Source organism: Neomonachus schauinslandi, chromosome 7, assembly GCF_002201575.2.
Source record: "Neomonachus schauinslandi chromosome 7, ASM220157v2, whole genome shotgun sequence".
NCBI classification, from domain to species: domain Eukaryota; kingdom Metazoa; phylum Chordata; class Mammalia; order Carnivora; family Phocidae; genus Neomonachus; species Neomonachus schauinslandi.
Window position 1 is genome coordinate 76928367 of NC_058409.1, and position 13563 is coordinate 76941929.

Sequence of the window (13563 nt, forward strand, 5' to 3'; positions counted from 1 at the left end):
TTACCTTTTCTTCTAACAGAATTATTCTTTATCTTGAAAAATGGGGCATGAGTAAAATCCTAAATCAGAGAATAAGGGGGCATGGGACACCATTGATGCAATGTGTAATACAGACTTTGCTCTCCCAAAATAATTTTGCCAAATGCTATTTATTCTGCAGAGAATATCTCCCTCATCTCTTCTTCATTTTTTTTTTAAACTGGCTTCAACAGAACAGAAAAGAAACCATTGAAATCTGAATATATTCTCATTATCAGAGAACTTATAAGCCAAGAAATAAAAATTGACAGAAGGAAGATATTCCCAGGTTATTCTGTCCATTAAAATTGCACAGCTGCTGATAAGAATAAGAATTACAATATGGATCTGATCAATTCTGAGTATAATAGTAGTTGCCTTTATTCTGTACATGGAACCATTATTGTTTTTAGTTGTTTATTTTTTTAATTTTTTTTTTAAAGATTTTATTTATTTATTTTGACAGAGAGAGAGAGACAGTGAGAGAGGAAACACAAGCAGGGGGAGCGGGAGAGGGAGAAGCAGCCTTCCCGCCGAGCAGGGAGCCCGATGCGGGCCTCGATCCCAGGACCCCGGGATCATGACCTGAGCTAAAGGCAGCTTAACCAACTGAGCCACCCAGGCACCCCTAGTTGTTTATTTTTAATCAAAAGAACCAACTTTTTAAATTTGATGTATGTATTTAGTCCTATAACTTAACTATTCCAAAAACAGCTTGAAGTGGCTTATAATAAAATGAAAGATAAAATAAAACCAAAAACATGTCCAAATATGAAAGAACTTTTGTTTGGTGTGTGTTTAATTGCAACCTTTGATCCTTTCTTATTGTAAATATGTGCTTAGCTACTTTAAATTGACTTTTGTTTTTATATTTCCTTGAAGTCATTAACTGTTCATAGTGCTTTGAATGATCTGTAATGCATTAGTCAGACTACCTTGTTCAGATTCCAGCTCCCGCACTTGTTAGTGTCAAAAGGTACATCAGGTCGACATGAGTTAAAGTGGTAAAGACAGATTTTCTTCAAAAATTACCATTGTGATAGTGAAGGAGGTCCAGTGTGAACTGAAGTCAACTCTGCCAAAACAAAGGACAGAAGACCTTTGGAATCTTGGGGGGAAGGGAAAAGCACTGAGGAGTTTTGGGGGGTGGCCTCTGGGACTTGGCCATCTGGATTTGTTCACTGGCACCTATCTAGAGGAAAAACAAGCTTCTCATATCTTCATGACAGGAAGCAGTGATGGAAGTTAGAGCAAGGCATCCACTGGCTGAGAACCAGAGCGGAATTGTCTCATTGAATGTGAGAAGACAGTTCTGGCTGATGGAAGGTTCACATCTCAGAGAGGCAGAGCAAAGATTTACAATTGCCAGCTTTCTTTCTTTCTTTCTTTTTTTCCCCCAGAGGATTGCATATTAAATTGCCAGCTTTCTAAAGCAACTATGCTAAGAGGGGTTTCAAGAGCCTACCTGCCTAGTGCCAGGTTTTGGCTAGAACAAACAGAACAGTTACTTAGCCTCTGTTTGCCTCGGTTTCCTCATCTGTAAAATGGGGCAGATAATAGTATTATATCACAAAGCTATGTTTTGAGGATTAAAGAAGTTAATACATACAGTGTTTAGAACAGTGCTGGCACATAGTAAGCTCTCAATAAATGTTAGTTATTGTTTTTACTATCTTTAAAGTGGAGTTCGTAATAGTATCTATCTACCATGTTTGATTATTTTAGTTATTAAATGATATAATCTGTTGAGAACTATGCCTGGCACATAATAAGCATTCAGTAACTGTTGGCTTAGCAATAGTAATTGTAGCAACAGCAGCTATAGTTGCCACGAATAGCTTCCAGCCCTGAATTACTCATAGCTCAGGAGGGCCAAATAGAAAAGAATCTGACACTTAACTGTTTTTTATGTTAGAATGGAGTTTTGTGACAGTAGTAATTCAGAGATTGGAAAAATATTTATGAACAATCTTGTACATGATTATGAGACCTTTAAGCATTATTTTGCCATTATATTTCTCGGGTTTTGGATACACAGTCCACATCTCTATCATTTATGTAGCTTAACCTCCTTGCTGTGCAATCTTCAACATTTGTCCCAGAATGTTTCCTTCTTAGCAAAATAAAGGTGAATCTAAATAATTATAAAGAAACAAAACAATTTGCTCAATTGAGAAAAAAATGGCATATAGAAAGGTAGTAATGAAGACTAAATCTTATTTCTTGAATTTTTCAAAGTTTAACATGCTGATTTGAGGTGTATTTGAACTTCTACCCAACAAAGAATTTTAAAAAGAGGTACAAATTTCACAATTTTTCAGTGCTAACCAGTAGGCTTAGTAATACGCAGATGATCTCTATCTGTGTTTATGGATTCTCTTGATTGCAGCACTGTACGGTATTAACCCATGAAGTATGAATTATTAAATGAGTTTAGTCTGTATTTGTATTGGGTGTATTATCAACCATGGCACATATTTCCCTGCATAGGCTCTTCCACTACGGAAGTGGAATGCATAGGTCAACAGAAGCCCATTCTCTTTAAATTGCAATTTTTATCACTAAAAATTCTTAATGTTAATATATGTGATGGTGGAAAAATGGCCATTTAGATAAGAGACTAGTTGCTGGAAAAGAAAGAGTAACTTGAGTTAATGTTGATTTCTTCAACTACATAAAAACATTAAGGGAGAACAACCAAATATTATATTTTAAGACCAACTTTTATTCATTGTACTTCTCTAGTTAATATTTGAGCACTTGTAAAGTGATTCAAGAAATTAAATATTTAATTATGCATATAGTGAAGATGGTCAACACTAACTCCTACCACTTTAAAGTCAAGTGCATTAAAGTGTTTCACTCTTTTTATAGAAGCATCTAAAATGTTGCCTTTTAACTGTGACAGTACTAGAAATATCACTTGTGATAATTGGTCTTATAAATAGGATTTGAAATCAATTAGGGAAGAGTCCTAGGAAAATGTTTGGAGTACCTATGTACTAAACTTGTGCCTTCCATTACCTTGGTCCCACCTAGTTGGCAGGCAACTTTACCTTACTGGGCCGGTAGTTCTTTTTCAGTCATAGAGCCCATGATTTTACTCTTTTTTTTTTTTTTTTCTTCTTTACTAGCAGCAGATTAATTCAGATTTTGTATCTTTCTTTCCTTAATAGTCTGATACATACTTCTGCATGTCAGTGCGTTTGCCGGTGGATGAGGAAGCCTTCGTGAGTAAGTATTAATTGGATGGTGTGCCGGGGTGGGCGGTTGAAGGGAGGGCAGCTATTTGAAATCAGTGAAAGGCTCTCTTTGATGGTTATGAGCATATTAATCTTTTACTGTCAGTTTCTAAAATGCATTTATCATGCCTAATGCAGAAACAAACTAGAGAGAGCCACTCAGAGACAAGATTACAAACTGTATCTGGAGAGATTCATGAGTAATAGTAGTTAAGGAGTTGCATGCAGATGTCGATGGTTGCCAACACTGTGTGGTCCCATTTGTATAGTATTGGCTTTCTGTCTGTGGCTGGATGCTTAATTCCACTCCACTCAACAGACTGTTTATTTACCTGCTGGTTCATGCTATAAATCGACTGTACTTAGACTCAACATCAGGGAATTTAAGATTTTACCTGTCAAACAGTAGATGGATAGAAAGGAAGGAAGGAAAGATTGAGAGAAGGAAAGAAGGGAAGGAGGGAGGGGGGGAAAGGAAGGAACATCGGTCCTGTTGTTTATATTATAGAATAAGAGGAATCATAAATGGCTGGTCCTTCCCCAGCCAAGGCTTTAAATCAGATAGGAAAAGTGACAAAATGCCATCTGTTTTCATCTAGGTTGTTTTAATTGAAATATCCCTATGACAGACTTTTTAAAAAATTTTTTTTATTGTTATGTTAATCCCCATACATTACATCATTAGTTTTAGATGTAGTGTTCCATGATTCATTGTTTGTGCATAACACCCAGTGCTCCGTGCAGAACGTGCCCTCTTTAATACCCACCACCAGGCTAACCCCTCCTCCCACCCCCCTCCCCTCTAGAACCCTCAGTTTGTTTTTCAGAGTCCATCGCCTATGACAGACTTTTAACTGTTTAGGGAGGAGGTGTGATTGGCAAATTATTCATGGACTTGTTCTTTTTCTCCCCCTGCTTTACTTTACTTTTCTGGTGTGAGGTGTTGATTTTGGAGGGAAAGTAATGGTAATGAGAGTTGTGCTTTGGTCCCATGAAACTAATCTGCAAGTGGACTGTCTGAAATGGCTATTATGTGAATTATAAAATGTGTACAGTTGCCTCAGGGCCATCTGAGGATGAATTTTCATGAGGTGTTCCCACAGGAATATACATTATAGACCTGAAAAGCCAGACCAATGTGCGTTTTTTTCCCCACACACTTTGGTGGCAATTCCAACAGAAAATACAACTTATAGCAGCACTCTAAAAATTTGTTCCCATAGTTAATTCCTAAGAATGAAAGTCAGACCTTGAGAAGGTGAGTGTTGCCTGAGTGTCCTTACTTTGTGTAATAATTGAATATTACCCCCCCCAAAAAAAGTAGAAAGGACAGTGCTCCCAGATTCTGAACTCTAAAGACAGAGAATAACTTAAATTCTTAATTGTAGTGCCTTGTGTAATGCTAAATGTGATTTAGGATACAAATTCGTCATTAAGATATCAACAATAAAGCTTTCCTCAATTTCATATCCACATTTTTGGCAGCCTAGGAGAAAACAGTATTTACTTGCTGAAAGGCATTTTTGCATGAAGTTTTTTTCTTTACTATTTTCTTTCCAAGTTCCAAGAGAGTCTTGATTGTTCCTGTTTCACATTTGCTTAGAAGAGAAGGCCAGTCTTCATATCTATATAAATATAAGAGTCATGTTTCACAGCAACATTACAGTTCTCACATTAATAGGTTACTGATTTGTTTCTGGAGGGTGGTGGTAGTATATGATTTCAGAGCTGGTGACTCTAGGGACTATAAATATATATCCTGGAATGCATTCTTGCTCTCCTAATATAAATGTGTTTACTTTCACATAAATTAAAAATGAAAAGTACAAGTGAATATATTCAGTCAAGGAAAATATTCATAGGAAACTCATAAAGGACTATATTAGAACTAGGGTACTAAACGTTTCTGCATTTTCTTAGGCACTTCCCTTCGAAGATTAAACTATTCCGAGTTCTAAGGTCCTTAATGGAGCTTGTAAGATTAATAATTATTTTCAGTATCTTTTTCCTTTTCTTTATTGCTGGGAGGATTGCATGAATACTAAAGATTTTGTTACTTGTTCAAGTCCTTTAATGTACTTTGTGGTTACCGTTTGTGGTTACCATTATCTTGCATAATCCAGCAACCATAGGTGTTTAGGTGTAAGCAAATTAGAACTGGAAAATTGCAAACCAAAGAGAAATACCAAACAATCATTTATATAAGGGAATAAGTAAGGGGAAGTTTGCATGTATTGTCTCATTAATTCTTAGGACAACCCTAAGGGTAGTCCCATTTTATCGTTAGAGAAACAAAGACAGGAATATCTCTTTCTTTGATTTAATCAAATGGTAGGATGATAGTTTATATAGAATCCTTGCTCATACAATCGGCTCATTACCACCTGTTTACTAAGGGCCTACCAGACACTAAGATACTTAGAGCTAAGCATAAGTAAGCCATTTTATAGAGGAAGAAGCAGAGGTTCAGGAGATCAAAGAACATGCCCAAGCTTTTTACTAGCTATGTGTTCCCCTCCCTGTATGCTGTTAAAATCATAACAGATTTATTTATATGTGAGGATAGTGAATCAAAGAAGAAATGAAAGAAGTTATCAAATGGGGGCGCCTGGGTGGCTCAGTTGGTTAAGCGACTGCCTTCGGCTCAGGTCATGATCCTGGAGTCCCTAGATCGAGTCCCGCATCGGGCTCCCTGCTCGGCGGGGAGTCTGCTTCTCCCTCTGACCCTCCCCCCTTTCATGTGCTCTCTCTCTCTCCTCTCATCCTCTCTCTCAAATAAATAAATAAAAAAAATCTTTAAAAAAAAAAAAAGAAATTATCAAATGGTTAGATGGAGCCAAAATACAGCAGTAGCACATTTCTATCTTCCTTGCATCAAATACAATTACTCTTTCATTCCCTTATCTTCACTCTCTAATGGGAACACAGTTTTGCCAAAAAGATAAATAAACCTCAAACCATCTTGCAAGATGAAACCCAGTACACGTGAAGATTAAAAATTTACGGAAGGGAAAGGGTTTGGATGCATAGGTTGTATGTTGTCCGCCTTGTCTCAGAGTATTTCTAGGATGCCCTCTATGGTTTGGTCATAAGTAGCTTTTCCAGATTTCCAAAGTGCAAGTTTTGCTAGTGGTAACCAAGGCTTTGCCACGAATGAAAATGTGGGTTGTCCCAAATTCTAGGTCTCGGGATGCCTTATCAGAAGATTAGATATGGTTGAAATGAGCTCTTGTAAAGGCTTTAATACTTTATTTCTTTTCTTAAGACATTTATCAGTGTTATACTTTCTGCTTTCCTTATCTGTGCCTCTTCAGTTTTTGAATGCCCGCGGGATATGTGCAGCCGGATATGGTGGGGACTCAATATCGTTTGCTTCATACATGAGGGAACACTAAACAAGTGTTTTGCTTGACCATTTTTAAGGCAATATATCATATAGTGGACAATTTACCTTTTTTTTTTTTTAAGATTTTTATTTATTTATTTGACAGAGAGAGAGATAGCGAGAGCAGGAACACAAGCAGGGGGAGTGGGAGAGGGAGAAGCAGGCTTCCTGCCGAGCAGGGAGCCCGATGTGGGACTCGATCCCAGCACCCTGGGATCATGACCTGAGCCGAAGGCAGACACTTAACGACTGAGCCACCCAGGTGCCTGACAATTTACCTTTTTGCCTTTAATTATACTCTTACTTGAACATAAAGGAATAATTCTTTTTTAAGAAAAACCACTTGTTCATAAATTCGGCAAACTTTAAAATTCTACTGTGTGCCAGATATTGGGCAAGGCAATGGGGATGTGAGGTATAATAAAAATTCAAAGAAATTACAGCCTTGCAGAGTTCTAGAAGACAAGAATACAAATATTATAACATCTGAAAAGAACTTTCTCCTCTGGCTTTTCAAATTTCTAAAGAAAATCACAAAAGGCAGAGTACAATTCAGATTGCTTATTAGGACTAAAACAAACTCTCTTGATGGTGTTAAAAGCCAGAATTGCTTTTGAATTATTCATAATTTTGTCTTTCTGCTTGTGTGACTAGTTATGTAATTCATTTTAGATAAACATACTTCTTCATTTTGAGACGATACCATCACAATTGTCCTAGAATTTATATGTGCATATGCATGTCATATTTACATATGAGCATACACAGCATCTTTGTTGCATTTATGTGTCTCCACTGAATTATTAAATGTGAATTAAAGTAGTTGGGGAAATACAATAATGAAGATAAATATAATTTTTTTGCTTTGAACAAAATCATAGCTTTCCCTAGAGCATTGCTTTTGTTTATTGTTTTAATAAAAAATCACAGGTTGGAATGGGTGAAGGTATGATAAAATCTGCATTTGACCACTGAACTGTGATGCTGTCTAAAAGGTGTTTTACAGACACTCAGAGGAATTGACTCTGACAGCAGCCCACTCAGCCAAGAAATCTGACTGTCATCTTCATCCACTTGCTTTCCCTCACATGGATGACCAGTAAATAAATGTGTCTTTTCCTTGGTGAATGATGGCAGGTCCCTATCTATCAAATTGCACTATACAAATGAGATAGAAGCCACTGAATTTAGAAATAGGTGAAATTAATCTAGTGATTCATTGCTCTTCATTTTCGTGGGTTTCTCTCTTGAATGTAGAACAAGGTCTACTGCAGAATAGCACAGTGAGACTTGAGTATTTTCAAATGTGACCTTTCCTAAACAAAGCACATGTTCAGGTGATATTGGGTTCCTGTATCAGAAAATTTTGATCATGCTTATGCGTCATTACATAAAGTCATTATATGACTATAAAGACCAAGGTCTGGCAGGATAATCACATTTTATGGCCTGACAGCAGTAAATAGAAGGGTGTGGGTGTATGTGTGTTTGTATATGCGTGTGAGTCTCCACCCGCATGCAGTCACTCTGTCACCTTTCTGTTTCCAATTAGTTGACTGCGTATCCTTTCCTTTCTCTCTTCACTCAGGATTTTCTCCAACATGAAAAATGTAGGCTGCCTCTCCACAGGACCATTGGGTACTTTCCTGCAAGCACCCTCGGAAGCTTTTCTAGTTTCTGAGTGGAAGTAACTTGGAGAGATAGCACAAATAAGAGCTATACTTATAGGTCTCTGATGAGCAGGTAAAATCTGATTTGCTTGGTCATAATCAGGAAGGAAAAGCTGCAGCTGTCCGCCTATTCTCAGAGTATTTCCAGGATGCCCTCTGTGGTTTGGTCACCCAAATACCACATTTCCAACACGATGACCCCTGATGACCCCCGGGTTTTTTTTTTCTTAGGTGATAAAACAAAGGGAGAGGGAGGAGTAGGAACCAACTCATTATCTTTTATAAAGCTGAGAGTTAGGAATGTCTTCTGTTAGATACGTCTGGGGATCACCAGAAAGTGACTGACACTTGGACAGTGCTGTTTTACTGCAGTAATGTCAAAATATCACCCACCCCCCAGCGCTCCCAGGAAAATGGCCAATTCAGAAAGCCCAGGTTTGAGTCAGATTTGATGTGTGAAAGCCCTTCATTAGCGGGGGGTTCGTGGCATTTTGACAGTCATTCGGAAGTAGTCATTTCAGCTCTTTCAGTGGGGCTGACTTCAGGGACCAGCTCTAATAAGGTTGAATATGAACTGTTCTAGTCAGACCAAACATCATGTGAGAGACAGAGAGGATTTTGTCTGCATCTGGGAAGATAGTCCATTTGGATCTGCAGAGGAGAGGAGAATATTCCAGTGGCCAATGGTATGATTGATGAAGGAGCACACTGGGCTCAAGTGTGAGCCTCACCACCTGCCGGCCACATGGTCGCACACGAGTGACTCAGCCTCTCCGTCCTCAAGGCTCAGCTGCTTGAGGGGAAAGGATCAGGCTTCTAGGGTCCTTGTGAGCAGTGAGGGAACCTGGCCTGGGGCAAGCCCTCAGTAACTGTTAGTGGTTAGGGGTGGTTATTAAATGCAGAGGCTGCCCCCCCCAGAGTACAGAGTGGTGCAGGCAGCTATCATGTTGCAAATTTGGCGGGGGGGGGGCGGGGAGAGGGGGTGCAGGGGACTGGTCAGCATTATGCACGGCCCAAAAAGGCAAGAAGGGGCAATGGGTTTCATTCTTTGGGAAATTAATAGGGGACTACTACAAGGATGACATTACAAATAGAAGGCTTAATGAAGCTTAGGCTATTTTATCTTGCATAGCCTGGCTGATAAAGTCTATTTATTGATTATGTAGTTGGTTCTGACATATATACCAAAAAGTTCCATCTTAAAAGGTCTATCATCCAGAAGTTTAATTCTTTTTTGTGCTTAAATCCCTTTATTTGGGGGCGCCTGGGTGGCTCCGTCGTTAAGCGTCTGCCTTCGGCTCAGGTCATGATCCCAGGGTCCTGGGATCGAGCCCCACATCGGGCTCCCTGCTCGGCAGGAAGCCCGCTTCTCCCTCTCCCACTCCCCCTGCTTGTGTTCCTGCTCTCGCTCTCTGTCAAATAAATAAATAAATAAATAAATAAATAAATAAATAAATAATCTTTAAAAAAAAATTCCTTTATTCGGAATCAAGGGTTATTTCATTTTAAATTTGTGTTCCATTTAAAGACTTGCTCAGGTGTCTTATTCCTTGGTTAATTTGGCAACAGCAGCTTCAAGTCCTCACAAACCATGTTAAAGACTCTGTCTGAAGTGTACATCATTGTCCAAGCTATCGAGAATTAATGACAATTTCTCTGTTAAACTTTCTGATTTAAAATGTTCAAGCAAAAGGTCTTTATTTTAGTGTAGAATTGCTTTATGGTTATGCAAGAAGCTGGCAGAAGATAACATAATATGCGATGGCTGTGGGTTTTTAACATGCTGCTAAATGGGCTTTGCTGCTGTGGGCTTTCCATGTGTCTGAATTCTCTGACCCCACTGCAGGACGATGAACATTAAGGATGATCATATCCTACACTTACATGACAATTTAGAGCATTATCTTCAGTTTCTGTGAGTGGATTTTGAAATACAATCTTCATTTTGGGGGAAACAAAGAAATGTTCACGGAAGTGATATTAAGATCTGGGGCCTTTTTTTTTTTTTTTAAATGATAACAGCTCTTTTACATTATTATGTCTTAAACCTGACATCCCTCTAGTCTCTCAAATTGGTGTGCCTGCTTCAGATCTCTGCCTTAAAATGATGTGAGGTGATTTTGATGGATCAACCAATTTTACCCCCCCAAAAAACTTTTTTATAAATTTATTTTAAAAGGAACTTTGTTTTTACTGTTTGCCCTGTGCATTTAGGATGGCAATACAATCCAGGCTAAGATGAGTTAACTAAACTCTAAGCATGCTTATGTAATAGGTATTCAGCCACTAAAAATGTTGACTGAGGTCAGAATCACCTGGGATTCACCTGTGAAACTTACCACATGTACACTTGCCTGAAATGACCTCTCAGATTTAAATGAGATATTGATGGAGGAAGGGCTAGGACTGATCCAGGATTGACCTTGAGCATCTGTATTTTTAATAAGCTGCATAGGATAATTCTAATGTGCAGCACTAGATAAAAAGTACCATTGACAAAAATTGTTTAATAACACATAAAAATACCCACAGCATAGGAAATAAACCGTTTACTATGTACAATATGATTCCACTGGGAGGAAAAAGGAAACAAAGCCAACAGTAATGATCCCTAATGATATATATACGGGCAATAATTCTAGAATGCCTAAGTTCTGAAGATCCAAATTTGCATTTACAAGTCTGTTCTTTTTTATCTGATAGGTTAAGTATCCATGGTCTGTAGTATTCCTCTAGTGCATATATTTAGCTAAAAGGGGTGTTTCTCCCATATTCAGTGGTAATTTAGGGTTGATTGTAGGTGTATGGATAGCTTCTAAATCTCTAGTTCCTACACTTGGCTACATGGGTTCTTCGAAATCTTTCCACGTCCTGCGTCTGGCAGATACATCAAAATTTGACACGCAGACCTGGATATCCACTTGGAAAGGAAAAATGGAGAGAAAGCCAAGTGCTAAATGAAATTCTATCCTAGGTCACATTCTTAGAGAATTTTATGGCCCTGATTGTAGTCTAATGTTGCTAAAAGAAGCCATAAATTTCAAACAACCTCATGCAGTTAGTACAAATGTTGCTTAGAACTCCAGAAACTAGACCTAAGTATCTCTGCTCAGTATGTCACCCACATGCATCCTTTCAAGTCTTTCACTTCAGATGACATTATCCTTTGAGAAATTATCCAACCTGTGTACTTTCAGCACCATTGCATTCCTTTAATTAATGTGCTTTAGTTACTATTTCTGGAGTCTTAGTCCTTCAACACTGTTTGATTCCCAGGACTTACTCAAATTTACTTGCCTGTAAACTTTTCCCTGATCTTATATATCAGACATTCTGAACCCACACCCATTGAGACTGAAGTTCCATTTCCATTTAAGCAACTGTCATCTTATTATTGAGTTGGAAGAGTTGGTGGCACTTTTTAATCTTATCGGATATAACATTCCCTTGCGTTCTCACAAGGCTGTGCTTCTGCCTGTTTGTCGCTATCCCAAGGCTGCCTTTGTTTTCTGTCAGTTAATTTTCATTACTATCCTCTGGTTCTCATCCCCTTGGATCCTTTATTTCTTTGCTGTATGGTGGGAGAAAAAGAAAGAAGGGGGGTGGATTTCTTTTAAGATGTGATTTGAAAATATTTTCCCATATTCTTTTTGTGTAGTGTTGAAATCTCCAGCATAGTCATATGTGTATCTTGTGCCCAACAGACTTAATTCTTATTCACTAGGGATGGGATCTTGCTTTGCAAAGCTAGGAATAATAAGTAGGAATGGAGCAAACCCAAGAAATGAACCTGTCAGCCTAATCTTTTCCCAGTTGACCCCTCCCCACCACTGGCAGCAGGCCCTTCAATGAAATTGTCATTGTCGAAGGCTCGCTTTGTTTTATGGCACCTACTGTTTGTTTTGGATTTACATTTTGATATGACATTCCTTTTGCTGGCGGCATTTTTCTTTTTTTTTTTTAAAGATTTTATTTATTTATTTGACAGAGACACAGCGAGAGAGGGAACACAAGCAGGGGGAGTTGGAGAGGGAGAAGCAGGCTTCCTGCGGAGCAAGGAGCCCGATGCGGGGCTCGATCCCAGGACCCCGGGATCATGACCTGAGCCGAAGGCAGACGCTTAACCACTGAGCCACCCAGGCGCCCGCTGGCGGCATTTTTCATTTCAACTTACAGTGAATTGTACTTTGAGCTATAATTAATAAATACTTTGATATTATACTCTTTCTTTAGGATGTGAAAAAGATGTTTATATATCACTCTATACCAGTAATTTACTTAGCATTCAAATTAGATCTTGAGATTCTGGAGGAATGCATGAGTCACTGAGAGTAAGCTATGAGAGGGAACTCTGAAGAATGTTCTTTTACCACCTCTTAAAGATATTGATTTGTTTCTAATTATAGGAACTAAAATTAAACACTTATATCTAGTAAGAGTTCAATGTGGAACAAATAAGTGGTTCTTAAAATAGTATGTCAGAAGGAGAAAAAAATCAAAAAATGGATAGAGAAGTTATACTTTGTATAATTTTTGCCCTTTACAAAGGACAATTAGAAGATCCTCTTGCATAAGCAGGGGCCCAGGCAAAACATTTGGCTTTCCTTCCTAATGAAGAGCCATAGAGATTATATGTCTTCATGATCTCTTTTTCTCCCAACAGATCTCCTCTCTGTCCTTCCCTGAATATTTTGCTTAATATTTCATTTTATGAATTTAATGATAGCCCACTCTTTAAAAAATAAAATGTTTGCCTTGTTTCACAGCCCTACACACACTTCATTAACATTTAAAAATAAACAAACAAACCCTGCTGGGGTCTCCTACATGGATCCTGCCAGCTCAGGGCTTTCCCTAAGACTCTGTCTTGAGCCTTTTTGTTCACCCTCATGGCTTCAGGGTTAAATTTTTAAGTGATTCCCAAATACGTAATTCTCTGACTCTCTCTTAAACAAGAGTCACAGAATCCCAGTCTTCTGCTGGGTATTTCCACTTGGATTTTTAGTGTTGCTTTGCACCCAATTGTTAATTTCTTGATAAAATGCACTTGGCTATGTTGGCTTATTATCAGAATTCCCAGAATGATTCAAATTTAGGAAGCCTACTATTATAACCCACCCATAATAAATGAATTTAAAGGGAATGGGAACCATATGGTCATCTACGTAGGTTCTGAAAAAGCAGAGGAGTCATCCTCTTGTTTGACAAACCCCCCATGGATTGGCAGAGGGATATTGAAAAAAAGAGA

At 38.3% G+C, this 13563-nt stretch overlaps 1 protein-coding gene across 11 annotated transcripts in view; it reads left to right on the forward strand.

Annotated features, from left to right (window-relative positions):
* The window catches only part of PAM (peptidylglycine alpha-amidating monooxygenase), a 282875-nt gene that overhangs the window by 159917 nt on the left and 109395 nt on the right, over positions 1 to 13563 (forward strand). For all 11 annotated transcript variants that reach the window (XM_044917061.1, XM_021701584.1, XM_021701592.1 and 8 more), the window contains exon 4: positions 3195 to 3252. In XM_044917061.1, coding sequence (XP_044772996.1) covers positions 3195 to 3252 — 58 coding nt within the window. The remainder of the gene's footprint in view (positions 1 to 3194; positions 3253 to 13563) is intronic.